Source organism: Hemiscyllium ocellatum, unplaced genomic scaffold (genome assembly GCF_020745735.1).
Source record: "Hemiscyllium ocellatum isolate sHemOce1 unplaced genomic scaffold, sHemOce1.pat.X.cur. scaffold_124_pat_ctg1, whole genome shotgun sequence".
Classification (NCBI taxonomy): Eukaryota; Metazoa; Chordata; class Chondrichthyes; order Orectolobiformes; family Hemiscylliidae; genus Hemiscyllium; species Hemiscyllium ocellatum.
Genome location: NW_026867720.1, coordinates 59,483 through 87,273, shown reverse-complemented (window position 1 = coordinate 87,273; position 27,791 = coordinate 59,483). Strand labels below are relative to the sequence as shown.

Sequence of the window (27,791 nt, the reverse complement as noted above, 5' to 3'; positions counted from 1 at the left end):
GTCCCTCCTCTCTCTCTGTCCCCACGTGCTCTGTCCCCCATCTCTCTGTCCCCGTCTCTCTGTCCCCAATCACTCTGTCCCCCATCTCTCTCTCTCCACTCGCTCTGTCCCCCGATTCTTTGTCCACCTCCCTCTGTCTGCACCCTCTCTCTGTCTCTTTCTCTCTGTCCCCTTCTCTTTGTCCCGCCTCTCTCTGTCCCTTCTCTTTCTGTTCCTCTCTCTCTGTCCCCCTCTCTTTATCTCACTTTCTCTGTCCCCACACTCTCTTTCCCCCACTCTCTGTCCCCCCGACCTCTATTCCACTCTCTGTCTCCCCTCTGTCTCTGTCCCCTCTGTCTCTGTCTCCTCTGTCTCTATCCCCTTCTCTCTGTCCCCCTTCCTCTGTCGCCCCACTCTCTGTCCCCCCTCTCTCTGTCCCCCCTCTCTCTGCTCCACCCTCGCTCTGTCCACCCTTCTCTCTGTTCCCCACTCTATGGCCCCCTCTCTCTGCCCCCTTCTCTCTGTCCCCCTCCCTCTGTCCCCCCTCGTTCTGTCCCCATCTCTCAGTCCTCTGCTCTCTGTCCCTCTCTCTCTCTGTCCCCTTCTCGCTGTTCCCCTCTCGCTGTTCCCCTCTCTCTGTCCCCCTCTCCCTGTTCCCCTCTCTATGTCCCCCCCTCTGTTGCCCTCTCTATCCCCCTCTCTGCTCCCCCCTCTCTGTCCCCCTCACTCTATCCTCCCTCTCTGTTCCCCTCCCTCTGTCCCACTCTCTCTGTCCCCCTCTTTCTGTTTCCCTCTCTCTGTCCCCTTTTCACTGTTCCCCTCTCTCTGTTCTCCTCTCTCTATGTCCCACCTCCCTCTGTCCCCCTTCCTCTGTCGCCCCACTCTCTGTCCCCCCTCTCTCTGTCCCCCCTCTCTCTGCTCCACCCTCGCTCTGTCCACCCTCGCTGTCTCCCTGTCTTCTGTCCCCCCCACTCTGTCACCCCTCGCTCTGTCCCCTCTCGCTGTCCTCCTCTCTCTGTCTCCTCTCTCTGTCCCCCTCTCTCTGTCTCCCGCTCTCTGTCTCCCTCTACACGTCACCCCTCTCACTGTCCCCCTCTTTCTGTTGGCCTCTCTCTGTCCCCTTCTCACTGTCTCCTTCTCACTCTCCCCCTCCCTCTATCCCCCCTCTCTGTTCCCCTGCTTCTTTCCCACTCTCTCTATCCCCCTCACTCTGACCCCACTCTCTCTGTCCCCCTCTTTCTGTTTTCCTGTCTCTGTCCCCTTTTCACTGTTCCCCCCTCTGTATTCTCCACTCTCTCTGTCCCGCCTCTCTCTGCCCCTTCACTTTCAGTTCCCTTCTCTCTGTCCCCTTCTCTCTGTTCCCCTCTCTCTGCTCCCCCCTTTCTCTGTCTCGCCTCTCTCTGTCCCTTCTCTTTCTGTTCCTCTCTCTCTGTCCCCCTCTCTTTATCACCCTCTCCCTGTCCCCACTCTCACTTTCCCCCACTATCTGTCCCCCCGCTCTCTATTCCCCTCTGTCTGTCTCCTCTCTTTGTCCCCCTCTCTCTCTCCGCAAACTCTGTGTTCCCCTCTCTCTGTCCGCTCTCTTTGTCCATCCTCTCTCTGTCCACCCCTCTCTTTCCGCCCTCTCTGTGTCCCCATATCTCTGTCCCCCTACTCTCTCTCCCCATATCTGTCGCCCCTCTCTCTGTCCGCCTTCCTCTGTCGCCCCTCTCTCTGTCCCCCCTCTCTCTGGCCCCTCTCTTTGTCCATCCTCTCTCTGTCCCCCTCTCCCTGTCCCCTCTCTCTGTCCCCTTCTCTCTGTTCCCCTCACACTATCTCCGTATCTCTGTCACGCGCTCTCTGTTCCCTTCTCTCTGTTACCCTCTCTCTCGGTCCCACCCTCCCTCTGTCCCTTTTCACTGTTCCCCTCTCTCTGTCCCTTCCCGTTCTGTTCCACTCTCTTATTCCCATCTCTATGTCCCCACTCTCTCTTTCCCCCACGCTCTGTTCCCCCGGCTCTTTGTCCCCTTCTCTCTGTCCCCCTGTCTCACTGTGCACCACTCTCTGCCCCTCTCTTTGTCCATCCTCTCTTTGTTACCCTCCCTGTCCACCTCTCTCTGTCCCCCCTCTCTCTGTCCCCCTCTCTGTCTGTCACCCACCTCCCTGCCCCGCCCTCTGTCCCCAAGTCTCTCTGGCCTCCTTCGTCTGTCCCCCCTCTCTCTGCCCCATTTCTCTGCCCCACCCTCACTCACTTTCTGTTCACCTCTCTCTGTTCTCCCCTCTCTCTGTCCCCCGTCTCTCTCCCCCTTCTCTCTGTCCCCCTCTCTCTTTTTCCCTCTCTCTCTGTCACCCTCTCTCTGTCCCCACTCTCTCTGTCCCCCCTCTCTCTCTTCCCCCCCACTCTCTTGTCCCCCTCTCTCGCTCCCCACTCGCTCTGTCCCCTGTCTCTCTGATCCCCCTCTCTCTCTGTCCGCACTCTCTCTCTGTCCCCCCCGTCTCTGTCCCCCCCTCTGTCCCCCCTCTCTGTCCCCCCCTCTCTGTCCACCCCCCTCTGTCGCCCCTCTCTTTGTCCCCCTCTCTTTGTCCCCCTCTCTTTGTCCCCTTCTCTCTGTCCCCCTCCTCTCTGTCCCCCCTCTCTGTCCCCTCTCTCTGTCCCCCTCTCTCTCTTTCCCCACTCTCTCTGTCCACCTAAGTCTGTCCTCCTGTCTCTTTCCCCCTTTTTCTGTTTCCCTCTCTCTGTCCCCGCTTTCTCTGTCCACTCCTCTCTGTCCCCCCTCTCTCTGTCCCCCTCTCTCTGTCCAATCTCTCTTTGTCCCCACTCTCTCGGTCGCCCTCTCTCTGTCCCCACCTTCTCTGTCCACCCTCTCTCTGTCCGCCCTCTCTCTGTCCATCTCTATCTGTCCCCTTCTCTCAGTCCTCTTCTGTCTGTGCCCCTCTCTCTGTCCGCCCTCTCTCTGTCCATCTCTATCTGTCCCCTTCTCTCAGTCCTCTTCTGTCTGTGCCCCTCTCTCTGTCCGCCCTCTCTCTGTCCCGCTCACTCTGCCCCACTCTCTCTGCCCCCCTCGCTCTGTTCCCCTCTCTCTGCCCCCCTCGCTCTGTTCCCCCTCTCTCTGCCCCCCTCGCTCTGTTCCCCCTCTCTCTGCCCCCCTCTCTCTGCCCCCCTCGCTCTGTTCCCCCTCTCTCTGTCCCCTTCTCTCTATCCCCCTTTCCCTGTACCCCTCCCTCTCTCCACATCTCTCAGTTCTCTTCTCTCTGTTCGCCTCTCTCTGCCACAACTCTCTGACCCCTCTCTCTTTATCCCCCTCTCTCTGTCCCCACTCTCTCTGTCCCCCTCTCTCCATCCCCCTCTCTCTGTCACACCCCTCTCTGTCCCCCCTCTCTCTGTCCCCCTCTCTCTGTCCCCCCTCTGTCTGTCTCCCTCTCTCCATCCGCCTCTCTCTGTCCCCTTTTCACTGTTCCCCTCTCTCTTACCCCCCTCTGTCCCCCCCTCTCTGTCCGCACCCCTCTGTCGCCCCTCTCTTTGTCCCCCTCTCTCTGTCCCCCTCTTTCTGTTTCCCTCTCTCTGACCCCGCTTTCTCTGTCCACTCCTCTCTGTTTCCCTCTCTCTGTCCGCCCTCTCTCTGTCCCCCTCTCTCTGTCCACTCTCCCTCTGTCCCCACTCTCTCTGTCGCCCTCTCTCTCTCCCCACCTTCTCTGTCCGCCCTCTCTCTGTCCATCTCTATCTGTCCCCATCTCTCAGTCCTCTTCTGTCTGTGCCCCTCTCTCTGTCCATCTCTATCTGTCCCGCTCACTCTGCCCCACTCTCTCTGTTCCCCCTCTCTCTGTCCCCCCTCTCTCTGTCTCCCTCTCTCCATCCACCTCTCTCTGTCCCCTTTTCACTGTTCCCCTCTCTCTGTCCCCTCTCTCTGTCCCCCCTCTCTGCCCCCCCTCTCTCTGTCCCCCCTCTCTCTGTCCCCCCTCTCTCTGTCCCCTCTCTCTGTCCCCCTCTCTGCCCCCCCTCTCTCTGTCCCCTCTCTCTGTCCCCCCTCTCTCTGCCCCCCCTCTCTGTCCCCCCCTCTCTCTGTCCCCCTCTCTCTGTCCCCCCTCTCTGCCCCCCCTCTCTGTCCACCCCCCTCTGTCGCCCCTCTCTTTGTCCCCTTCTCTGTGTTTCCCTCTCTCTGTTTCCCTCTCTCTGTCCGCCCTCTCTCTGTCCGCCCTCTCTCTGTCCCCACCTTCTCTGTCCCCCTCTCTCTGTCCCTCTCTCTCTGTCCCGCTCACTCTGCCCCCACTCTCTCTGTCCCCCCTCTCTCTGTCTCCATCTCTCCACCCCCTCTCTCTGTCCTCTTTTTACTGTTCCCCTCTCTCTGTCACACGCCTCTCTGTCCCTCCTCTCTGTGCCCCCCCTCTCTCTGTCCCCCTCTCTCTGTCCCCCTCTCTCTGTCCCCCTCTCTCTGTCCCCCTCTCTCTGTCCCCCTCTCTCTGTTGCCCTTAGCTCTGTCCCGCTCGCTCTGTTCCCTTCTCTCTGTTCCCTTCTCTCTGTTACCCTCTCTCTGTCCCCTCTCTCTGTCCCCCCGCTCTCTTTTCCCCTCTCTTTGTCACCCTCACTCTGTCCCCCACCTCTCTGCACCCCCGTCCCCTCGTCTCTCTGTCCCCATAAGTCTATCCCCCTCTCTCTGTCACCCCCTCTCTGTGCCCCCTCTCTCTGTCCCACCCTCGCTCTGTTCACCGTCCCTATCCCCCCTGTCCATCCTCTCTCTCTGTCCCCACTCGCTGTGTCCCCCGTCTCTCTGTCCGACTCTCTCTGTACCCCGCGTTCCCCCTCTCTCTGCCTACCCCTTTCTGTTCCCCTATCACTATGCCCCCCTCTCTGTTCCTCTCCCTCTGTCCCACTCTCTCTGTCCCCCTCACTCCAACCCCCCTCTCTCTGTCCCCCTCTTTCTGTTTCCCTCTCTCTGTCCCCCCTCTCTGTCCCCGCTCTTTGTCCCCCCACTCTCTGTTCCCCCGTCTCTGTCCCCCTCTCTCTCTCCCATTCTCTCTGTCCCCCTCTCTCTGTTGCCCGTATCTCTGTTCCGCTCTCTCTGTCCCCCTCTCTCTGTTACCCTCTCTCTGTCCCCACTCACTCTGTCCGCCCTCTCTCTGTCCCCCTCTCTCTGTTACCCTCTCTCTGTCCCCACTCACTCTGTCCGCCCTCTCTCTGTCCCCCTTTCTCTGTTCCCCTTTCTCTGTCCCGCCTCTCACTGACCCTTCTCTTTCTGTTCCGCTCACTCTGTCCCCCTCTCTTTATCCCCCTCTCTCTGTCCCCACTCTCTCTTAACCCCACTCTCTGACCCCCGCTCTCTACTTCCCTCTCTCTGTCCCATCTCTTTATCCATCCCCTCTCTGTCCCCCTCTCTCTGTCCCCCCTCTCTCTGTCCCCCCCTCTCGCTGTCGACCCTCTCTCTGTCCCCCCTCTCTCTATCACCCTCTCTCTGTCCCCACTCTCTTGTCCCCCTCTCTCGGTCCCCACTCGCTCAGCACCCCGTCTCTCTGATCCCCCTCTCTCTCTGTCCGCAATCTCTCTCTGTCCCCCCCGTCTCTGTCCCCCCCTCTGTCCCCCCTCTCTGTCCACCCCCTCTGACCACCCCCCTCTCTCTGTCCCCCTCTCTCTGTCCCCCACTCTCTCTGGCCCCCTAAATCTGTCCTCCTGTCTCTGTCCCCCACTTTCTGTTTCCCTCTCTCTGTCCCCGCTTTCTCTGTCCACTCCTCTCTGTTTCCCTCTCTCTGTCCCCACTCTCTCTGTCCCCACTCCCTCTGTCCCCACTATCTCTGTCCACCCTCTCTCTCTCCCCACCTTCTCTATCGCCCTCTCTCTGTCCATCTCTATCTGTCCCCATCTCTCAGTCCTCTTCTGTCTGTGCCCCTCTCTCTGTCCCTCTCTCTCTGTCCCGCTCACTCTGCCCCCACTCTCTCTGTCCCCCTCGCTCTGTTCCCCCTCTCTCTGTCCCTCTCTCTCTGTCCCCTTCTCTCTATCCCCCTTTCTCTGTATCCCTCTCTCTCTCCACATCTCTCAGTTCTTTTCTCACTGTTCGCCTCTCTCTGCCACAACTCTCTGACCCCTCTCTCTTTAAACCACCTCTCTCTGTCCCCACTCTCTCTTTTCCTCTCTCTTTGTACCCCCTCTCTCTCTGTCCCCTCTCTCTCTGTCCCCCTCTCTTTGTCCCCCCTCTCTCTGTCCCCCCTCTCTCTGTCCCCCCCTCTGTCTGTCTCCCTCTCTCCATCCGCCTCTCTCTGTTCCCTTTTCACTGTTCCCCTCTCTCTGTCACACCCCTCTCTGTCCCCCTCTCTCTGTTCCCCCCTCTCTCTGCCCTCCCCTCTCTCTGTCCCCTTCTGTCTGTCCCCTTCTCTATGTCCCCCTCTCACTGTCCCCTTCTCTCTGTCCACTTCTCTCTGTCACCTTCTCTCTGTTTCCCTCTCTCTGTCCACTTCTCACTGTCCCCCTCTCACTGTCCCCCTCTCTCTGTCCCCATCTCTCTGCCCCCCTCTCTCTGGCTCCACTCTCTCTGTCCGCCCTTTCTCTGTCCCCCTCTGTCTGTCGCCCGTATCTCTGTCCCGCTCGCTCTGTTCCCTTCTCTCTGTTCCCTTCTGTCTGTTTCCCTCTCTCTGTCCCCACTCTCTCTGACCCACTCTCTCTGTCCCCCTCTCTCTGTCCACCCTCTCTCTGCTCCCCCTCTCTCTGTCGCCCGTAGCTCTGTCCCGCTCGCTCTGTTCCCTTCTCTCTGTTCCCTTCTCTCTGTTACCCTCTCTCTGTCCCCTCTCTCTCTGTCCCCCCGCTCTCTTTTCCCCTCTCTTTGTCACCCTCACTCTGTCCCCCACCTCTCTGCACCCCCGTCCCCTCGTCTCTCTGTCCCCATAAGTCTATCCTGCTCTCTCTGTCACCCCCTCTCTGTACTCCCTCTCTCTGTCCCACACTCGCTCTGTTCACCGTCCCTGTCCCAGTTCTTTGTCCCCCCACTCTCTGCTCCCCCGTCTCTGCCCCCCTCTCTTTGTCCCCCCTCTCTCTGTCCCCCTCACTCCATTCCCCCCTCTCTCTGTCCCCTTTTCACGGTTCCCCTCTCACTGTCCCCCTCTCTCTGTCCCGTTCTCTCTGTTTCCCTCTCTATGTCCCCCTCTCTATGTCCCGCTCTCTATGTCCCCACTCTCTGTCCCCATCTCTCTGTCCCCATCTCTCTGTCCACTTCGCACTGTCCCCTTCTCTCTGTCCCCTTCTCTCTGTCCCCTTCTCTCAGTTTCCCTTTCTATGTCCCCCTCTATGTCCCCCTCTCACTGTCCCCTTCTCTCTGTCCACTTCTCTCTGTCGCCTTCTCTCTGTTTCCCTCTCTCTGTCCACTTCTCACTGTCCCCCTCTCTCTGTCTCCACTCTCTCTGTCCGCCCTCTCTCTGTCCCCCTCTCTCTGTCGCCCGTAGCTCTGTCCCGCTCGCTCTGTTCCCTTCTCTCTGTTCCCTTCTCTATGTTTCCCTCTCTCTGTCCGCACTCTCTCTGACCCACTCTCTCTGTCCCCCTCTCGCTGTCCACCCTCTCTCTGCCCCTCTCTCTGTCGCCCGTATCTCTGTCCCGCTCGCTCTGTTCCCTTCTCTCTGTTCCCTTCTCTCTGTTACCCTCTCTCTGTCCCCTCTCTCTCTGTCCCCCCACTCTCTTTTCCCCTCTCTTTGTTACCCATACTCTGTCCCCCACCTCTCTGCCCTCCGTCCCCTCGTCTCTCTGTCCCCATAACCCTATCCTCCTCTCTCTGTCATCCCCTCTCTGTACCCCCTCTCTCTGTCCCACACTCGCTCTGTTCACCCTCCCTGTCCCCGTTCTTTGTCCCCCCACTCTCTGCCCCCCTCACTCCATCCCCCCCCGTCTGTCCCCTTTTCACTGTTCCCCTCTCACTGTCCCCCTCTCTATGTCCCGCTCTCTATGTCTCCACTCTCTGTCCCCATCTCTCTGTCCACTTCTCACTGTTCCCTTCTCTCTGTCCCCCTCTCTCTGTCGCCCGTTTCTCTGTCCCGCTCTCTCTGTCCCCCCTCTCTCTGTTCCCTTATCTCTATCCCCCTCTCTCTGTCGCCACTCTCTCTGTCCCCTCTCTCTCTGTCCCACTCTCTCTGTCCCCCTTTCTCTGTTCCCCTTTCTCTGTCCCACCTCTCACTGACCCTTCTCTTTCTGTTCCGTGCTCTCTGTCCCCCCTCTCTTTATCCCCCACTCTCTGTCCCCCCGCTCTCTACTTCACTCTCTCTGTCCCCTCTCTTTGTCCATCCTCTCTCTGTCCGCCCTCTCTCTGTCCCTTTCTCTCTGTCCCTCTCACTCTGCCCCCACTCTCTCTGTCCCCCTCGCTCTGTTCCCCCTCTCTCTGTCCCCCTCTCTCTGTCCCTCTCTCTCTGTCCCTCTCACTCTGCCCCCACTCTCTCTGTCCCCCTCGCTCTGTTCCCCCTCTCTCTGTCCCCCTCTCTCTGTCCCTCTCTCTCTGTCCCGTTCACTCTGCCCCGACTATCTCTATCCCCCTCTCTCTGTCCCCCGCTCTCTCCACATCTCTCAGTTCTCTTCTCTCTGTTCGCCTCTCTCTGCCACAACTCTCTGACCCCTCTCTCTTTATCCCCCTCTCTCTGTCCTCCTCTCTCTGTCCCCCTCTCTCTGTTCCCTTCTCTCTATCCCCCTCTCTCTGTCCCCCTCCCTCTCTCCACATCTCTCAGTTGTCTTCTCTCTGTTTGCCTCTCTCTGCCACAACTCTCTGACCCCTCTCTCTGTCCACTTCTCTCTGTCCCCCCCCTCTGTCCCCCCCCTCTCTCTGTTCCCCACTCTCTGTCCATCCTCTCTCTGTCCCCTTCTCTCTGTCCCCCTCTCTCTGTCCCCCTCTCTCTGTCCATCCTCTCTCTGTCCCCTTCTCTCTGTCCCCCTCTCTCTGTCCCCATCCCTCTGTCCCCCTCTCTCTTTTCCCCACTCTGTCCATCCTCTCTCTGTCCCCTTCTCTCTGTCCCGTTCTCTCTTTCTCCCTCTCTCTGTCCCCCTCTCTCTATCCCCTCTCTCTGTCCCCCTCTCTCTATACCCCTCTCTGTGTCACCCTCACTCTGTCCCCCGCTCTGTCCCCCTCTCTCTGCCCACTCTCTCTGTCACCCTCTCTCTCTCCACCCTCCCTGTCCCCCTGTCTTCTGTCCCCCCTCACTCTCTCCCCTCTCTGTCTCCCCTCTCTCTGTCCCCCTCTCTCTGTCCCCTTTACTCTGTTCCCCTCACTCTATCCCCGTATCTTTGTCCCCCCCTCTCTCCCATTCTCTCTGTTCCCCTCACTCTATCCCCGTATCTTTGTCCCGCTCTCTCTGTTCCCTTCTCTCTTTCCCCCTCTCTCTGTCCCTTCCCTCTGTCCCCCTCTCTCTGTCCCCCTCTCTCTGTCCATCCTCTCTCTGCCCCCTCCCTCTGTTCCCCTCTCTCTGTCCCCCTCTCTCTGTCCCCCCTCTCTGTCCCCCTCTCTCTGTCCCCACTCCCTCTGTCCCTAATCTCTCTGGCCCCCTCTCTCTGCCCCCACTCTTTCTGTCCCCCTCTCTCCGTCCCCCGCTCTCTGTCCCCCCTCTCTGTCCCGCTCTCTCTGTCCCCACTCTCTCTGTCCCCACTCTCTCTGTCCCCACTCTCTCTGTCTCCCCTCTCGCTGTCCCCCTCTCTCTCTCCCCACTCCCTCTGTCCCCCTCTCTCTGTCCCCCTCTCCGTGCCCCTCTCTCTGTCCCCCTCTCTTTGTCCCCTCGCTCTCTGTCCACCCTCTCTCTGTCCCGCTCTCTCTGTCCCCCTCTCCACGTCCCCCCTCTCTCTGTCCCCCTCTTTATGTCCCCCCAACCCCGATCTCGGTTTCCCTCTCTCTGTGCCCCCTCTCTCTGTCTCCCCTCTCTCTGTCCCCCTCTCTCTTTCCCCCCTCTCTCTGTCCCCCGACACGCTGTCCACCCTCTCTGGGTCCCCTTCTCTCTGGCCCATTTTCTCTGTTCTCCCGTCTCGTCCTCCCCTCTCACAACCTCTCCGCTCTCTCTCCCTCCCCTCCCTCTACCCCCCTCTCGCCCTCCCCACCCTCCCTCACCTCTCTTGCACTCTCCATCCCTCTCGTCCTCCCCTCCCGCTCCCCCTCTCTTGCCCTCCCCCTCTCTTGCCCTCACCCTCACTCGTGCTCCCCCCTCTCTCCCATCCCCTCCGTTACCCTCTCTCTTCCTCTCACACTCCCCTGCCTCACTCATCTCTCTCACCCTCACCCTCGCTCGCACTCCCCTCTCTCGCCCTCCCCTCTCTCGCACTCCCCTATCTCACTATCTCCCTCCCTCTCGCCCTCTCCCTCCCTCTTGCCCACCCCTCCCTCCCCTCTCTCGCCCTCTCCTCTCTCGCCCTCTCCTCTCTCGCTCTCTCCTCTCTCGCCCTCTCCCTCCCTCTCGCCTTCACCTCCCTCTCCCCTCATTCGCACTCCCCTCTGTCCCCCTCCCCCTGTCTCGCCATCTTCTCTCTCGCCCTCCTCTCCCTCGCCCTCCTCCTCTCTCGCACTACAGTCTCTCCCCATCCCCCCCTCTCCCCTCCCCTCTCTCCCTCTCCCTCCCTCTTGTGCTCCTCTCTCTTGCCCGCCCCTCCCTCACTCCCCTGTCTCATCCTCCCCTCTCTCAACCTCTCCCCTCTCTCTTTCCCTCCCCTACCTCCCTCCCCTCTCTCGCCTTCTCCCTCTCCCTTTTCCTCCCCCTCTCTCGCGCTCCCTCTCTCTCCCATCCCCTCTTTCGGCCTCTCCCTCACTCTTGACCTTCCCTCCCCTCCCTCCGTCCCATCTCTCGCCCTCCCCTATCTCAACCTATCTCTCCCTTGCCCCCTCTCTCTCCCCCCGCTCCTTCACTTTCCCTCCACCATCTCTCACTCTTGACCCACCTCAAACAGTGTCTCTCTCTCTCCCCACGTTCCTCCGTTTCTCTCTGACTGAATCCCTCTCCCTCCTGTCCCTCCTCCCTCACTCTCTCTGACATACTCGGTCTCCCTGGTCTTTCCCTCTCCCTCTGACCCAGAGACTGGGGGTGTTTGGGGGTGAGGCTGCATGTGGGGCGTGGGGGTGAGATGTGGGAGGTGGGGAAAATGGGGTAGAGATGGAATTGTGGGAGGGAGACAGCGACGGCATGAGAGAGAGAGGGGGAGAGGGAAAGTGGAGTCAGGTGGAGAAACCGGGTTTGGGGGCGGTGTGTGTGAGAGAGAGGGGGATGAGGGAGAGGGTTGAGAAAGAGAGTGTGTGCTAAAAGAGAGAGAGAGAGAATTGAGGAGAAAGAGTAGGGGAGAGGTAATGGGGAGGCCAGGTTGGAGTCGGGGGGAACAGAGGGAGTTAACCCCAGCTCCTGAGCTCAGGGCGCGGTGCCCCCCACTTCCCTGAGGACCAGGACTCGGGGCTGAGTCTGTCTCTCTCCAGCTCAGCTTCTCCAACACAAAGACACACAACAACATCGGTCCCTCTGCTGCTCGGCACGCTTTAATCAGCATTTTTATTGGTTACAAATGGAAGTGATGGATACAGTCAGTGGGATGGTGCCTTTTCTCACTGGCCCCTGAGTTGTGAGAAACATTGAAATGTTTCCCTGTAAACCCCCCTGTGGGATAAGGAGGGACAAACCAGCGCTCCCCTCAGTCTGTTACCATAGCGACAGGCTGCTCCATCGCTGAAACACTGAACTGAAATGAGAAAATCCCGGATGGTGTGATTAATGAGGGAATTTGATGGATGGATGGATTTGGGTGAAGGGATATTTCAGCACATTCTTCAGCTGCTGCCTGAACTTAGTCTGGGTCACGGCATAAATCGCGGTGTTTGTGCAGCAACTGAGGAGCTGCAGCATGAAGCCCAATTCCTGCACAAAGGCATCGAGATACACAGACTCATACCCAATATCATCCATCCGGTACCATATAGAATACAGCATTAACGTTGACCATAACAGGATGAAATTGGCCGAGATCACAAACAGTAAAATGATGGATTTTTTTCGGTTTCTCATTTCTGTGTCAGACTGAGCGTCCCCATTGGTGTGAGCGCGGAGTCTCCTGCGGGCTCTGCTGGTCACTAAAATGTGTCTGACGGTGAGAACATTGAGCAGCAGAATCAGGAGAAATGGGACCCCCGGGGTTAGAATGTGGTGGAGGAACTCGATTGTGACCCAGACACTGGAGAATAGAACAGCGTCTGTTACATCACAAAACCAGGGGGCGTTCCCCAGCCAATACCGAGCCGTGAGCATAAAATACCAGGAAATGTTCTTTAAACAGCTCAGCACAGTCACTGCTCCCAGAACCACAGCCGCCGTTTTCTCACTGCAATATTTACTTTTCAGCTTCTGGCAACAAATGGCCACAAACCGATCAAAGGTGAAAGTGACGGTGAACCAGACAGAGCAGTCAGTGGCTGCATAAAGCAGGACGGCGTGGATATTACACACGGGGACGGAGTCCCTCAGGAAATAAAACTGTTCCCGATAAACAATGGGAATGTGTCTCAGGATCAGGTCGAGGATAATGACCAGGAGATCCGCCGCTGCCATGGCCCCCAGGTAACGTCTGACACATGGAGACAATCCACAATCTTTATAAAGCAGGACGTAGATGGTCACTACGTTAACTGTGAGGAAGGAAAACAAACCCATTATCCATCAGCCTGGAGGCAAAGGGACCCGTTTGATCGGGGACCCAGTGAGATTTTCAAATGTGTCCCTGTATTCAGGGATTTATTAAAATAATTGGAGCTGGAATAACAAATGGGAAGGTCGGAATTACTGACAAAAATGTGACATAAACCACAAGAAACCCTCCCTCCCCAAACACACAGAGACACATCCATAAGGACAGATGGTTTCTAGAACATTCCCACACACTCGATCACTCGAGAGCAGACACAGGTCACTCCTTCCCAGTTCCTAATACGGAGGGTGGGAACGTTGCTGTCCTGAAGGATTCTCTCCCAGTTTCCTGAAGACAAACGGAGTTTGGGAATTTCTGTATTTTGGTCTAAATTGTGGTCGATCCTGTGTCGTGGAGAAATGTAAACGCAGGGAAAACGTATTCACCCCTTTAACTGCCTGAGGGGCCTTCGGAACAGTGTCTCCTTCTCCCTGGAACGGGATCTCTTCCCTCGGGATCTTATCGTTTGTTCAATTCACTGACGTCCGGCCGTTCACAAACAAACAACGTCAGGGACAGAACGTTCCGGGGAATGTCAGTTATAGAATGTCAGGGACAGAACGTTCCGGGGAATGTCAGTTATAGAATGTCAGGGACAGAACGTTCCGGGGAATGTCAGTTATAGAATGTCGGGGACAGAACGTTCCGGGGAATGTCAGTTATAGAATGTCGGGGACAGAACGTTCCGGGGAATGTCAGTTATAGAATGTCGGGGACAGAACGTTCCGGGGAATGTCAGTTATAGAATGTCGGGGACAGAACGTTCCGGGGAATGGCAGTTATAGAATGTCGGGGACAGAACGTTCCGGGGAATGTCAGTTATAGAATGTCGGGACAGAACGTTCCGGGGAATGTCAGTTATAGAATGTCAGGGACAGAACGTTCCGGGGAGCTCCATGACCTGTCCATCACCTTTCCCTCCATCCACCCCACCACCATGATGTATTGTGCACAGCCTACAGATCTGTCCAGTACCGGAGCTGTGCAGACCATAGCAGGGCACTAATGTGGGAACCTGGAACAAATATCCATCCAGCATGGGGAGCTGCACTAACCACATCATTGCATTATCTACAAACCTCAACCAGACAGTCTGACCAGCACAGAGACCTGTGCAGTGATCACCCGTGCATTGATCTGTAACCCAGGAGCAGTTACCCTCCCAGCATGTAGGACTGTGTACCCCACCCCAGTGCATTGATCTGTAACCCAGGAGCAGTTACCCTCCCAGCATGTTGGACTGTGTACCCCACCCCAGTGCATTGCTCAGTAACACTGTGTAGATCCCTGCCCAGTGTGGGGAAACTTGCAGCCCATGCTGGAAGTGACAGGATGTGCAGCTCCCATCCATTTCCAGCTCCATATCCCCATTGTGCCATGATAAGGGGGTGCTGTGGGTGTGAACATCACTGCCAGAGAGAGATGGCGGGGTATCAGTTTAAATATCACCACATGGGAGGGGTTTGGGTTATAGACAGAGAGGGGGAGACTGAGAGACAGTGTCATGGAAGGATGTGTTCCCAGGTTTCAGAATGCTGAAATATCGACACTTCGATAGCATCCGGTAACATGAACCATACTTCCCAGGAAAGATGGGAAAAGGGAGATTGGTGTGAGGTGAGATGAAACAACAGCTGCTGTTTGGTTTTGAAATTACGTTTATGTAATTTTAATAAGTGTCATATTGAAACAGTATATTGCTGTAGAGTTGGAGTAGGGTAATAAGCAGTGAGGAGAAAGAGGGTCCCAGAGTTGTGAATAGTTGATGTAAAATGTTCACTTTCAGAGTTAAAAAAATACATTGATATTTTTTGTTTAAACACTGGAATTTGGGAGTTCTCTATCACTCATATTTCAACAGTTTACAAGGTAACTTGAGCATTTCTTTATGTTTAGTTTAGTTTAACTTACCAGATGAGCTTCACACTGTGCCCTAACAATTGCTGTGTGTGTATCTGTGTGTCTCTGTGTGGGGCAGGTCTGGCTGTCTCTGTGGTGCTGAAAGTGATGCAATGCCACCCTCTGCTGGCCTCCACACGCCACTGCACAGGCATTGGCAGAGGGTGAAAACCAACAGGGATTCATTCAGAGAGGGGGAGTGAGAGGGCAGCTGCTCACAGCACCATCCAAACTGATGTCTTATCCATGTACTGATCTAAATGTCCTTTAAACATTGTAACTGTCCCTATTTTCACCAGTTCCTCTAGAAGTTAATTCCACACACAAGCCAGCTTCTGTCTGAAATAATTACCTCTCCTGACTTTTGTAAATCTTTTTCCTCACGCCTCAAAATATCCCTCAGTTTTGAATCCCCAACTCTCGGGAAAAGACATCAGCCCTGCAGCTTATCTGTACCCCTCATCACTTTATAAACCTCTGCAAAGTTACCCCTCCACCTCATACTCTCCAGTGAAAAATGTCCCAGCCTATTCAGCCTCTCCTTATAGCTCAATCCCTCCATTTCCAGCAACATCCAGGTTAAACTCTTCTGAACCCTCTCCAGCTTAATAACATCAAGGTCAATAATATCAAAGTGAATAGTCAAGGTATTTGCTAAGGGTACGGGGGAGTCCAAACTAGAGGACATAGGCTTAAGGTGAGAGGGTAACATTTAAAAGTGACGTAAGGGGCAGCTTTTCACCCAGAGGGTGGTGTGGCTATGGAATGAGCGGGCAGGATGACCAGACTGGACACAGTATTCCAGAAGAGGTCTCACCAATGTCCTGTACAACCTCAATATGACATCCCAATTCCGATACTCAAAGGTCTGACCTATGAAGACAAGTGTGTTAAACACCTTCTTAGCCACTTTCTATATCAGATGCAAATTTTAAAGAATTAAACATGACAGCCTAGGTTTCTGTACTACAACACCACCAAAAGACCCTACTTTTAATTGTATAGGTCCTGTTCTTGTTTGATTTACCAAATCCAATGCCTGGCATTAATCCAGACTATCCTCCATCTGCCACCCCTCAGCCCAGTGTGCGATATGACTGCCATCTCCCCCTCCCCCTTCAATTTTAAAATGCCCACCCCTCTCCAGGAGGCCTGCACACTCTTGCCATGATTTTCACAAAGACCCTGAGCTTGGGTTGCCTTGTGTGGTTAGAGGGAGGAGGGACAGATTGCAGACACAGTCGTGGGGAGGAGAGGCTGGACAGTAATCAGCGGCCTGGTATCATTTCATGGTTTTAGGCAGAGGGCAGACACATGTTAGAGGTGGGTAAGATTGATCGGTGTTTTGGGGTCAGAAATTAATCCCTTCCTTCGCCTCTGGTGTTCAGTAATAAACATCTATTTGAGACCCTTCATTGGGCAGAGTGTTTCTGTGGGATTTCTTTCCCTAATATTGCAGACTACAGATAATAGCGATTAAAGATGTTCATAGTTAATTTCAATATTCAGCAAGTACACTCAATATCCTACAGTTGAGACAAATATCTTGCATTTGTTTAATAATACAAAGTGTTTTTTGTAATTCAGTAATAGTAACCTGATTATAATCAATCCACACTGAGCTGGAAGAGGGCACTAAAATATGACCCAAAATCTGGGTATGGTAGTATAGTGGGCAGTGTCCGTGTCTCTGAGCCAGAGCTCTGGGTTTGATTCCAATTCCTGAACTTGTGTGGTAGTGTTCCTAGCTCTGGACGAGAAGGCCTGGATTGAAGTCCTGCCTGTTGCAGAGGTATGTCACAGTATGACAGAACAGGCTGATGAACAAACATACAGGAGAATGAGGTGAGGGAAGCCATTAGCGTCCCTGCTGAGTACACTTGCAAGAAGTGCACCCATCTCCAGCTCCTCCAAGCCCGTGTTAGGGAACTGGAGCTGGATTTGGATGAACTGCGGATCATTCGGGAGGCAGAGAGGGTCATAGATCAGAGCTTTAGGGAAGTAGTTACTCCGAAAGTTCAAGATAGATGGGTGACAGTGAGGGGGAGTGGGAGGAGGAAGCCAGTGCAGGGACCCCCTGCGGTCATTCCCCTCAAGAACAAGCATACCGTTTTGGATACTTGTGGGGGGGATGACTTACCAGGGGCAAGCAACGAGGTTCAGGCCTCTGGCACGGAGCCTGGCCCCGTTGCTCAGAAGGGAAGGGTGGAGAAAGGTAGAGCGATAGTTCTTGGGGACTCGATAGTGAGGGGTACAGACAGACGGTTTTGTGGGGGTGACAGTGACTCACGTTTGGTATGTTGCCTCCCAGGTGCAAGGGTACGTGATGTCGCTGATCGTGTTTTCCGGGTCCTTAAGGGGGAGGGGGAGCAGCCCCAGATCGTGGTCCACGTTGGCACCAACGATATAGGTAGGAAGAGGGGTGAGGATGTCAGACAGGCTTTCAGGGAGCTAGGTTGGAAGCTCAGAGTTAGAACAAACAGAGTTGTTGTCTCTGGTTTGTTACCCGTGCCACGTGATAGAGAGTCGAGGAATAGGGAGAGAGAGCAGTTAAATGCGTGGCTACAGGGATGGTGCAGGAGGGAGGGATTCCGGTTTCTGGACAACTGGGGTTCTTTCTGGGGAAGGTGGGACCTCTATAAAAAGGATGGTCTACACCTGAACCTGAGGGGCACCAGTATCCTTGGGGGGAGGTTTGCTAGTGCTCTTTGGGAGGGTTTAAACTAACTCCGTGGGGGCATGGGAACCAGGACTGTAGCTTTAGGGTACAGGACCTTGAGTGTAGGGAGGTTATGAATAATGCAGCGATCTCGAAGGAGGGTGCCTGTAAACAGAAGGGTGGATTGAAGTGTGTATACTTCAATGCCAGAAGTATAAGAAATAAGGTAGGTGAACTTGCAGCGTGGGTTGGTACCTGGGACTTCGATGTTGTGGCCATTACAGAGACGTGGGTAGAACAGGGACAAGAATGGCTGTTGCAGGTTCCAGGGTTTAAATGTTTTAGTAGGATCAGACATGGGGGTAAAAAAGGAGGAGGTGTGGCATTACTTGTCAAAGATAGTATTACAGCAGTAGAATGGACGATGGAAGAGGACTTGCCATCTGAAGTAGTTTGGGCTGAGGTTAGAAATAGGAAAGGTGAGGTCACCCTGTTAGGTGTTTTCTACAGGCCTCCTAATAGTCCTAGAGAAGTAGAGGATAATATTGCGAGGATGATTCAGGAAAAGAGTGAAGGTAGCAGGGTGGTTGTTATGGGGGACTTTAACTTCCCAGATATTGACTGGGAGAGCTATAGCTCGAGTTCATTAGATGGGTCGGTGTTTGTCCAATGTGTGCAGGAGGGTTTCCTGACACAATATGTAGACAGGCCAACAAGAGGTGAGGCTATACTGGATTTGGTTCTAGGTAATGAACCAGGCCAGGTGTTAGACTTGGAGGTAGGTGAGCACTTCGGGGACAGTGACCACAACTCGGTGACTTTTACTTTAGTGATGGAGAGGGATAAGTGTGCGCCGCAGGGCAAGAGTTATAGCTGGGGGCAGGGAAATTATGATGCAGTGAGGCATGACTTAGGATGTGTGGATTGGAAAAACAGGCTTCAAGAGAAGAACACTAATGAGATGTGGGGATTGTTCAAGGAGCAGCTACTACGTGTCCTCGATAAGTATGTACCAGTCAGGCATGGTGTAAAGGGCCTTGTGAGGCAGCCGTGGTTTAGTAAGGAATTGGAATCCCTTGTGAAAGGGAAGAAGGCGGCATATGTAAAGATGAGGCGTGAAGGTTCAGTTGGGGCGATAGAGAGTTATAAGGTAGCCAGGAAGGATCTAAAGAGAGAGCTAAGAGAAGCGAGAAGGGGACATGAAAAGTCTTTAGCTGGTAGGATTAGGGAAAACCCAAAGGCTTTCTATAGGTATGTCAGGAATAAAAGGATGACTAGGGTAGGTATCGGTCCAGTCAAGGATAGTAGTGGGAAGTTGTGTGTGGAGGCGGAGGAGATTGGAGAGACACTAAATCAATACTTTTCATCAGTGTTCACTCAGGAACAGGACACTGTTGCTGATGTGAATATGGAGTCACAAATGATTAGAATGGATGGCCTGGAAATATGCAGGGAAGAGGTTCTGGGAATATTGGAGAGGATGAAAATAGATAAGTCTCCTGGGCCTGATGGCATTTACCCTAGGATCCTATGGGAAGCTAGGGAAGAGATAGCAGAGCCATTGGCCTGGATTTTTATGTCGTCATTGTCAACGGGAATAGTACCAGAGGACTGGAGGATAGCGAATGTGGTCCCCTTGTTCAAGAAAGGGAGTAGGGATAGCCCTAGTAACTATAGGCCAGTGAGTCTGACTTCAGTGGTGGGCAAAGTCTTAGAGAGAATGGTAAGGGATAAGATTTATGAACATCTGGATAGGAATAACGTGATCAAGGATAGCCAGCATGGTTTTGTGAAGGGCAGGTCGTGCCTCACAAACCTTATTGAGTTCTTTGAGAAGGTGACTAAGGAAGTGGACGAGGGTAAAGCAGTAGATGTTGTGTATATGGATTTTAGTAAGGCGTTCGATAAGGTTCCCCATGGTAGGCTAATGCTAAAATTACGGAGGTATGTCATTGAGGATACATTAGAGGTTTGGAGTAGGAATTGGCTGGCTGGAAGGAGACAGAGGGTAGTAGTTGATGGACTATGTTCATCTTGGAGTGCAGTTACTAGCGGTGTACCACAAGGATCTGTTTTGGGACCATTGCTTTTTGTTATCTTTATAAATGATCTAGAGGAAGGGCTTGAAAGCTGGGTAAGCAAGTTTGCGGATGTCACAAAAGTCGGTGGAGTTGTGGATAGTGAGGAAGGAAGTGGTAGGTTACAGCGGGATATAGATAAGTTGCAGAGCTGGGCAGAAATGTGGCAAATGGAATTCAATGTAGCTAAGTGTGAAGTCATTCACTTTGGTAGGAATAACAAGAAGATGACTTAGGATGTGTGGATTGGAAAAACAGGCTTCAAGAGAAGAACACTAATGAGATGTGGGGATTGTTCAAGGAGCAGCTACTGCGTGTCCTCGATAGGTATGTACCAGTCAGGCATGGTGTAAAGGGCCTTGTGAGGCAGCCGTGGTTTAGTAAGGAATTGGAGTCCCTTGTGAAAGGGAAGAAGGCGGCATATGTAAAGATGAGGCGTGAAGGTTCAGTTGGGGCGATTGAGAGTTATAAGGTAGCCAGGAAGGAGCTAAAGAGGGAGCTAAGAGAAGCGAGAAGGGGACATGAAAAGTCTTTAGCTGGTAGATTAGGGAAAACCCAAAGGCTTTCTATAGGTATGTCAAGAATAAAAGGATGACTAGGGTAGGTATCGGTCCAGTCAAGGATAGTAGTGGGAAGTTGTGTGTGGAGGCGGAGGAGATTGGAGAGACATTAAATCAGTACTTTTCATCAGTATTCACTCAGGAACAGGACACTGTTGCTGATGTGAATATGGAATCACAAATAATTAGAATGGATGCCCTGGAAATATGCAGGGAAGAGGTTTTGGGAATATTGGAAAGGATGAATATAGATAAGTCTCCTGGGCCTGATGGCATTTACCCCAGGATCCTATGGGAAGCTAGGGAGGAGATAGCAGAGCCATTGGCCTGGATTTTTATGTCGTCATTGTCAACGGGAATAGTACCAGAGGACTGGAGGATAGCGAATGTGGTCCCATTGTTCAAGAAAGGGAGTAGGGATAGCCCTAGTAACTATAGGCCAGTGAGTCTGACTTCAGTGGTGGGCAAAGTCTTAGAGAGAATGGTAAGGGATAAGATTTATGAACATCTGGGTAGGAATAACGTGATCAGGGATAGCCAGCATGGTTTTGTGAAGGGCAGGTCGTGCCTCACAAACCTTATTGAGTTCTTTGAGAAGGTGACTAAGGAAGTGGATGAGGGTAAAGCAGTAGATGTTGTGTATATGGATTTTAGTAAGGCGTTCGATAAGGTTCCCCATGGTAGGCTAATGCTAAAACTTCGGAGGTATGGCATTGAGGATACATTAGAGGTTTGGATTAGGAATTGGCTGGCTGGAAGGAGACAGAGGGTAGTAGTTGATGGATTATGTTCATCTTGGAGCGCAGTTACTAGCGGTGTACCACAAGGATCTGTTTTGGGACCATTGCTTTTTGTTATCTTTATAAATGATCTAGAGGAAGGACTTGATAGCTGGGTAAGCAAGTTTGCGGATGACACAAAAGTCGGTGGAGTTGTGGATAGTGAGGAAGGAAGTGGTAGGTTACAGCGGGATATAGATAAGTTGCAGAGCTGGGCGGAAATGTGGCAAATGGAATTCAATGTAGCTAAGTGCGAAGTCGTTCACTTTGGTAGGAATAACAAGATGATGGATTACTGGGCTAATGGTAGGCTACTTGGTAGTGTGGATGAGCAGAGGGATCTTGGTGTCTATGTACACAGATCTCTGAAAGTTGCCACCCAGGTAAATAGTGCTGTGAGGAAGGCATATGGTGTACTGGGCTTTATTGGCAGAGGAATTGAGTTCCGGAGTCCTGAGGTCATGTTGCAGTTGTATAAGACTCTGGTGAGGCCTCATCTGGAGTATTGTGTGCAGTTTTGGTCGCCATACTATAGGAAGGATGTGGAAGCTTTAGAACGAGTGCAGAGGAGGTTTACCAGGATGTTGCCTGGAATGGTAGGAAAATCTTATGAGGAAAGGCTGAGGCACTTGGGGCTGTTCTCATTGGAGAAGAGAAGGTTTAGGGGAGATCTGATAGAAGTGTATAAGATGATTAGGGGTTTAGATAGGGTAGATACTAAGAACCTTTTACCGCTAATGGAGTCAGGTGTTACTAGGGGACATAGCTTTAAATTAAGGGGTGGTAGGTATAGGACAGATGTTAGGGGTAGATTCTTCACACAGCGGGTTGTGAGTTCATGGAATGCCCTGCCCGTATCAGTGGTGAACTCTCCTTCTTTATGGTCATTTAAGCGGGCATTGGATAGGCATTTGGAAGTTATTGGGCTAGTATTGGTTAGGTAGGATTCGGTCGGCGCAACATCGAGGGCCGAAGGGCCTGTACTGCGCTGTATCCTTCTATGTTCTATGTTCTATTACTGGGCTAATGGTAGGCTACTTGGTAGTGTGGATGAGCAGAGGGATCTTGGTGTCCATGTACACAGATCTCTGAAAGTCGCCACCCAGGTAAATAGTGCTGTGAGGAAGGCATATGGTGTACTGGGCTTTATTGGTAGAGGAATTGAGTTCCGGAGTCCTGAGGTCATGTTGCAGTTGTATAAGACTCTGGTGCGGCCTCATCTGGAGTATTGTGTGCAGTTTTGGTCGCCATACTATAGGAAGGATGTGGAGGCATTGGAACGAGTGCAGAGGAGGTTTACCAGGATGTTGCCTGGAATGGTAGGAAAATCTTATGAGGAAAGGCTGAGGCACTTGGGGCTGTTCTCATTGGAGAAGAGAAGGTTTAGGGGAGATTTGATAGAGGTGTATAAGATGATTAGGGGTTTAGATAGGGTCGACACTGAGAACCTTTTACCGCTAATGGAGTCAGGTGTTACTAGGGGACACAGCTTTAAATTAAGGGGTGGTAGGTATAGGACAGATGTTAGGGGTAGATTCTTTACACAGCGGGTTGTGAGTTCATGGAATGCCCTGCCAGTAGCAGTGGTGAACTCTCCCTCTTTATGGTCATTTAAGCGGGCATTGGATAGGCATTTGGAAGTTATTGGGCTAGTGTAGGTTAGGTAGGATTCGGTCGGCGCAACATCGAGGGCCGAAGGGCCTGTACTGCGCTGTATCTTTCTATGTTCTATGTTCTATGTAGAATACTGTTACAGCTTTATGGGTATTGCCGAGTGGTGTTCGTGTCCCTACCTCTGGGCACAAAGGTCTAGGTGTAAATCCCAAAGAAGTGTCACCTAATATATCTGAACAAACCGATTAAAGTGGTTTTATAATTGTGGCTTGATGGAGAAAGAACAGGTGTCGGTGTTGCATTTCAGCATTTCGGCCCGGGATTATTGGAAGTACAGCCATTCTTGTTGATTGAAGTCACATTTCACAGCAGTAAAGGTTTATAAAATCAGAACGGTCATGGATAGGGTTTGTAGTCAAGGTTTTTCCCCAGGTTAGGGGCGTCCAAAACTAGAGGACATTGGTGGAAAGTGAGAGGGGAAAGATTTTGAAGAGACCTAAGGGGCACCTTTTCACATAAAGGGTGGTGCGTGTATGGACTGAGCTGCCAGAGGAAGTGGTGGAGGCTGGTACAACTCCATCATGTAAAAGTCATCTGGATGCTGACAGACCTGCCGAGCTTTTCCAGCAATTTATGTATTTGTTAAAATAAAACATTCATTTTAACACAGGTATCTGTGTTACCTGTTTGGATACAGGATTGGCTGGCCAGCAGAAGACAGCAAGTGGTAGCGGAAGGAAAATATTCTGCCTGGAAGTCTGTGGTGAGTGATGTTCCACAGGGCTCTGTCCTTGGGCCTCTACTGTTTGTAATTTTTTTAATGACTTGGATGAGGGCATTGAAGGATGGGTCAGCAAGTTTGCAGATGACACGAAGGTTGGAGGTGTCGTTGACAATGTAGAGGGCTGTTGTAGGCTGCAGCGGGACATTGACAGGATGCAGAGATGGGTTGAGAGGTGGCAGATGGAGTTCAACCTGGATAAATGCGATGTGATGCATTTTGGAAGGTCGAATTTGAAAGCTGAGTACAGGATTAAGGATAGGATTTTTGGCAGTGTGAAGGAACAGAGAGATCTTGGTGTGCAGGTACATATATTCCTTAAAATGGCCACCAAAGTGGACAGGGTTGTTCAGAAAGTATATGGTGTTTTGGCTTTCATTAACACGGGAATTGAGTTTAACAGTCGTGAGATCTTGTTGCAGCTCTTTAAAACTTTGGTTAGACCGCACTTGGAATACTGTGTCCAGTTCTAGTCATCCTATTATAGGAAAGATGTGGATGCTTTGGAGAGGGTTCAGAGGAGGTTTACCAGGATGCTGCCTGGACTGGAGGGCTTATCATATGAAGAGAGGTTGACTGAACTCGGACTTTTTCATTGGAGAAAAGGGGGAGGAGAGGGGACCTAATTGAGATATTCAAGATTATGAGAGAGATAGATAGTGTTGATAGCCAGAGACTATTTCCCGGAGCAGAAATGGCTAACACGAAGGGTCATAGTTTTAAGCTGGTTGGAGGAAAGTATAGAGGGGATGTCAGAGGCAGGTTCTTTACCCAGAGAGTTGTGAGAGCATGGAATGCGTTGCCAGCAGCAGTTGTGGAAGCGAGGTCATTGGGGACATTTCAGAGACTGCTGGATATGCATATGGTCACAGACATTTAAGGGTGCTTACATGAGGATCAATGGTCGGAACAACATCATGGGCTGATGGGCCTGTTCTGTGCTGGACTGTTCTATGTTCTATGTATTCTGAATACATTAAACATTTTATTTTTTAATGACGCAGGGCCATATAAACATATCCTCAAATTGACCGAGACCATTTTCTGCTCAGGGTATGGCTCTGTGTATGACAGCAGCAATGATGCACCGACATGGAACAGGGAATGTGATGGAGACATAGTTTGGACAATGTACAAGGAGACCTCACATGGTCCAGTTTGGGAGAGAATGACATTATTGTGTGATTCAACTCAGAGAGGGAGAAAATGTCACCTGCCCGAGAAGAAACGGCCTATTGCACTCTCTCTCCTTCATTATTCCTCATCACAGTAACGTGTACGAGCTAAAACAAAACTCTACTGTTATTGTTACCATTCTTATTTTTATAGAATCCCAGCAGTGTGGAAACAAGCCCTTCGGCCCAACAAGTACATACCAACTTTCCAAAGAGTAACCTTCCCATGCCCTTACAGTTACCACTGACTAGTGCACCTAAAGTAGAAATCGCGGAACACGATGGACTATTTGACCAATCCACTTGAATTATACAGCTTTGGGCTGTGGCAGGAAACGGGAGCACCCATCAGAAGCTCACGCAGACAAGGGGAGAAGATCCAAACTCCACGCAGATAGTCACCCGAGGCTGGAATTGAACTCATGTCCCTGATGCTGTGATGGAACAGTGCGAACTACTGAGCCACTGTGCTAACCTGGAACCTCCTGCCAGCCTAATGCAAAGGGAATTCAGCCAAATCCAACTCTCCCAGGATAAAATCCCATTGCTAGCAGCTGTGTGAGTAGAATACCTTCAGAAGCAGAATCACATTTTGGACAATCTCTCAATTTTTCCTTTTGTCATGAGTTACACTAATATTTGGATAAGGTTCTTTCAACGTGAAATTGCACAGATTTGTGTGTGTGTGTGTGTGTGTGTGTGTGTTTGTGTGTGTGTGTCAGTGTTTTTAGAATGGGAAATATCGAGTCTTTATTTGCAATACGCAAACAGTTTGCCATCCATCTTTCCATCATAGTTGGAGTAACATTGCTCTGGATCGTAAACGTGTTGTTTTAGCAGATTACAGAAACTAGCCTGACTTGTTCCTAAAACTGACCCTGACCCAGTCTGAGACCGATATCATCGGCCATATCACCGACCTGGTTACATTTAACATTTGTTGTGAGCAGTGGGGGAGTGGGACTAGAAAAGGAAACAGTGACCCAAAAAGCCGGGGAACTATAGACCGGTGAGCCTGATGTCAGTGGTGGGTGAGTTGTTCGAAGGGATTCTGTGGGATAGCATTTACATACGTTTGGGAAGGCAAGGACTGATCTCATTAATGTGTCATTAATTTGATTGAGTTTTATGAAGAGGTGACAAAGAAGATTGATGAAGGCAGTTTGGTAGATATTGTCTATATGGACCTCAGCAAGGTGTTCATAACATTCCGATTGGTAGGCAGATTAGTAAGGTTCGGTCACATGGGATACAGAAGAAGCTCATCACAATTGGCTTGAAGGAAGAGGGATATTTTTCAGACTGGAGGCTTCTGAGCAGAAATTATACACTTAATGGTAAGGGCCTGGGGAGTGTTGTGAAACAAATGGACATAAGGCTGCAGGTACATTGTTCCTTGAAAGTGAAGTTGAATGCAGACAGTGCGGTACAGAACACATTTAACACATTTGCCTTAATCAGTCAGAGCATTGAGTATAGGAGTTGTGGTGGAGGGAAATGGGGTTAGCGTGGATGGACATTTACAAGGTGGAGTCGAACCCTTCTGTTAATTAAAACCAAACACCCAGAAAAGCTCGCCTCACCTCGTAATCTGTTAAAATATGAGCGACACAATTCTCCTACATTCCACTATTTAAACAAAGATTAACAAGTTTATTTCTTAACTTTATTAGTGAACACTAAACAACAGCTATTCACAAATACAAGCCCCTCTTTTCTTAGCTACTTACTATCTGACTCGAACTCTGTAAAAAGTATGTTGTTCCAACAACCCACATATTAAACATTACAATCTCAAGACCATACAGTCTCTATCTTCCCCGCTGTATTCACTCTTTCAGCTGCTGATCTCCTTGGTTCATTTTTTTTATTGCAAAGAGGTTTGCATGAACATGTGTCTTTGATAGAGTGTGTTTGAGATGGTCAGTTAGCACTCCTGCTCTACAGCAGTTGCTCTACTGTTGGATGGCAGTAGCTCTCTCTAGTGTTCAAAATGCTGGGTTTATATACTCCCCATGATATAATAATTCTCATAATTTGATTGCTTTCCAGGCGTCCAAACAATAATATTCAAATTCTGTTGGCTTCTGGTATCCTGAGTGTTATTTAAACTCTTTGGTTACATTTGTATGGCTGTCAAAACAGCAACCAAAACTCAGGAATCCATTTCTCAGCTAATGGTGACATGTGGAACAGTGTGACCTTCAGCTGGCATCTGTGGCTTTAATTTCTACTCAGTAAAACTCGATCTGTTTTAAAGTGTCCATATATGTTTTTGTCTTCATAACATCTCCCCGCTTCAGAAAATAAAATGAACTAGCTGAATGAAAAGATGTCAACATTTGTTTTCCTCTAACTCTTAATCCCAATTTTATGAAATACCAAAGTGTTAATCTCAGTTATATCATTCATATTAATTCTGCAAACCAATACAACACTGGAATAAGTCAAATCTTATCTACACTTTTTCCTTTAAATCCGCGAATACATATCTGCTATCACATTATAGGAGACACAGCATGAACACTTTGTAAGTTTAAAGTTGGTAAGGTAAGACTCCAATGAAATAGTCTCATATTCTGGTCTTTAAATATTCCAAAAAATGCGAGAGATTTGTCGTTGTCCACAACCATCTCCGACAATTTGTTTGTCATATACACATTAAAATATCGTCAGGCCAGTGTGCAACATAATAATTCTTGTTCAATAATGGAGATTTTCTATTTTTTTTCTCTGTTGGATATTGAGTTTTTTCGACAAGTAGCCAATTAGCCATTCAATTCCATCACCTTTTTCCATATCAACACATCTCTGACCCCTATATCCCGAGCATCAAACACAATTTTCAAAGGGTTTCAGAATATTTGGTGCAGCTAAAACTGGTGTAGTGATTAAACCTGCTTTAAAATTCTCAAATACCTCCTGGCATTGTTCTGTCCACCACAATTCTGTGTTCTTCTTCAGTAAATCCATCAGTGTTGCCAAGACGCTGCTGAAGTTTTGAACAAACTTCCGATAGAATCCACTCAGTTCCAAAAATCAAAGCACCTCGTTCTTCGAGGATGATCGTGGAAATTCCTCAAAGCCCTTCGTTTTTGTGCTCCATGGGGTCAACCTTCCATGTCGAATATAATGTCCCAAGAACATCACCTCCGCCTTCGCGAATTCCATTTTCTTTCTGTTTATTACCAAGTTTGCTTCTTGTAATCGTTCAACATGCTCTGCCAACTGTAACATGTGAGCTTTTAATCACTTGCTGAAGATCACTACATCATACAGATAAGTTGCACAATTTGTTCATATGGCCACCCCTCTATTCTTGAGTGTTAAATGTGGCTGGTGCATTTTTCATCCAGATGAAATACTCGACAAAGTTTTTTTGTCATCTCCGGTATCTTTACCAGGTAGTTTAACTGACTTCACACTTTTTTTTAATTTGAAAGGGGCCTGGCTTTGAATGGTTTTCTTACCACTGGTGGCGAAACTAATACGTCATCCCCACGGGAAATCGTCAAAGTTTCAGAGTTTTTATCTGCCACCTGCGTCACTCTACACTGTGCCCTCTTCATGTGCTGTTTAACTAACTCACCTACTCGGTCTAATCTCTCTCTCACCTCTGATACATAATCCAAG

The 27,791-nt window shown here is 51.2% G+C and overlaps 1 protein-coding gene across 3 annotated transcripts in view; it reads left to right on the top strand.

Annotated features, from left to right (window-relative positions):
- The window catches only part of LOC132809454 (uncharacterized), a 478,602-nt gene extending 451,106 nt beyond the window's left edge, over positions 1-27,496 (top strand). The window contains exons 1-4 of one of the 3 annotated variants that reach the window (XM_060822571.1): positions 11,954-12,169; positions 12,271-12,486; positions 22,900-22,965; positions 24,313-27,496. In XM_060822571.1, the coding sequence (XP_060678554.1) occupies positions 12,008-12,169; positions 12,271-12,486; positions 22,900-22,965; positions 24,313-24,465 (597 nt within the window). In that variant the 5' untranslated portion in view covers positions 11,954-12,007 and the 3' untranslated portion in view covers positions 24,466-27,496. Of the gene's footprint in view, positions 1-11,953; positions 12,170-12,270; positions 12,487-22,872; positions 22,966-24,312 lie in introns of those variants that run through there. The other 2 variants (XM_060822570.1, XR_009642324.1) reach the window with 2 other exon arrangements.
- Positions 27,497-27,791: the final 295 nt, after the last annotated feature.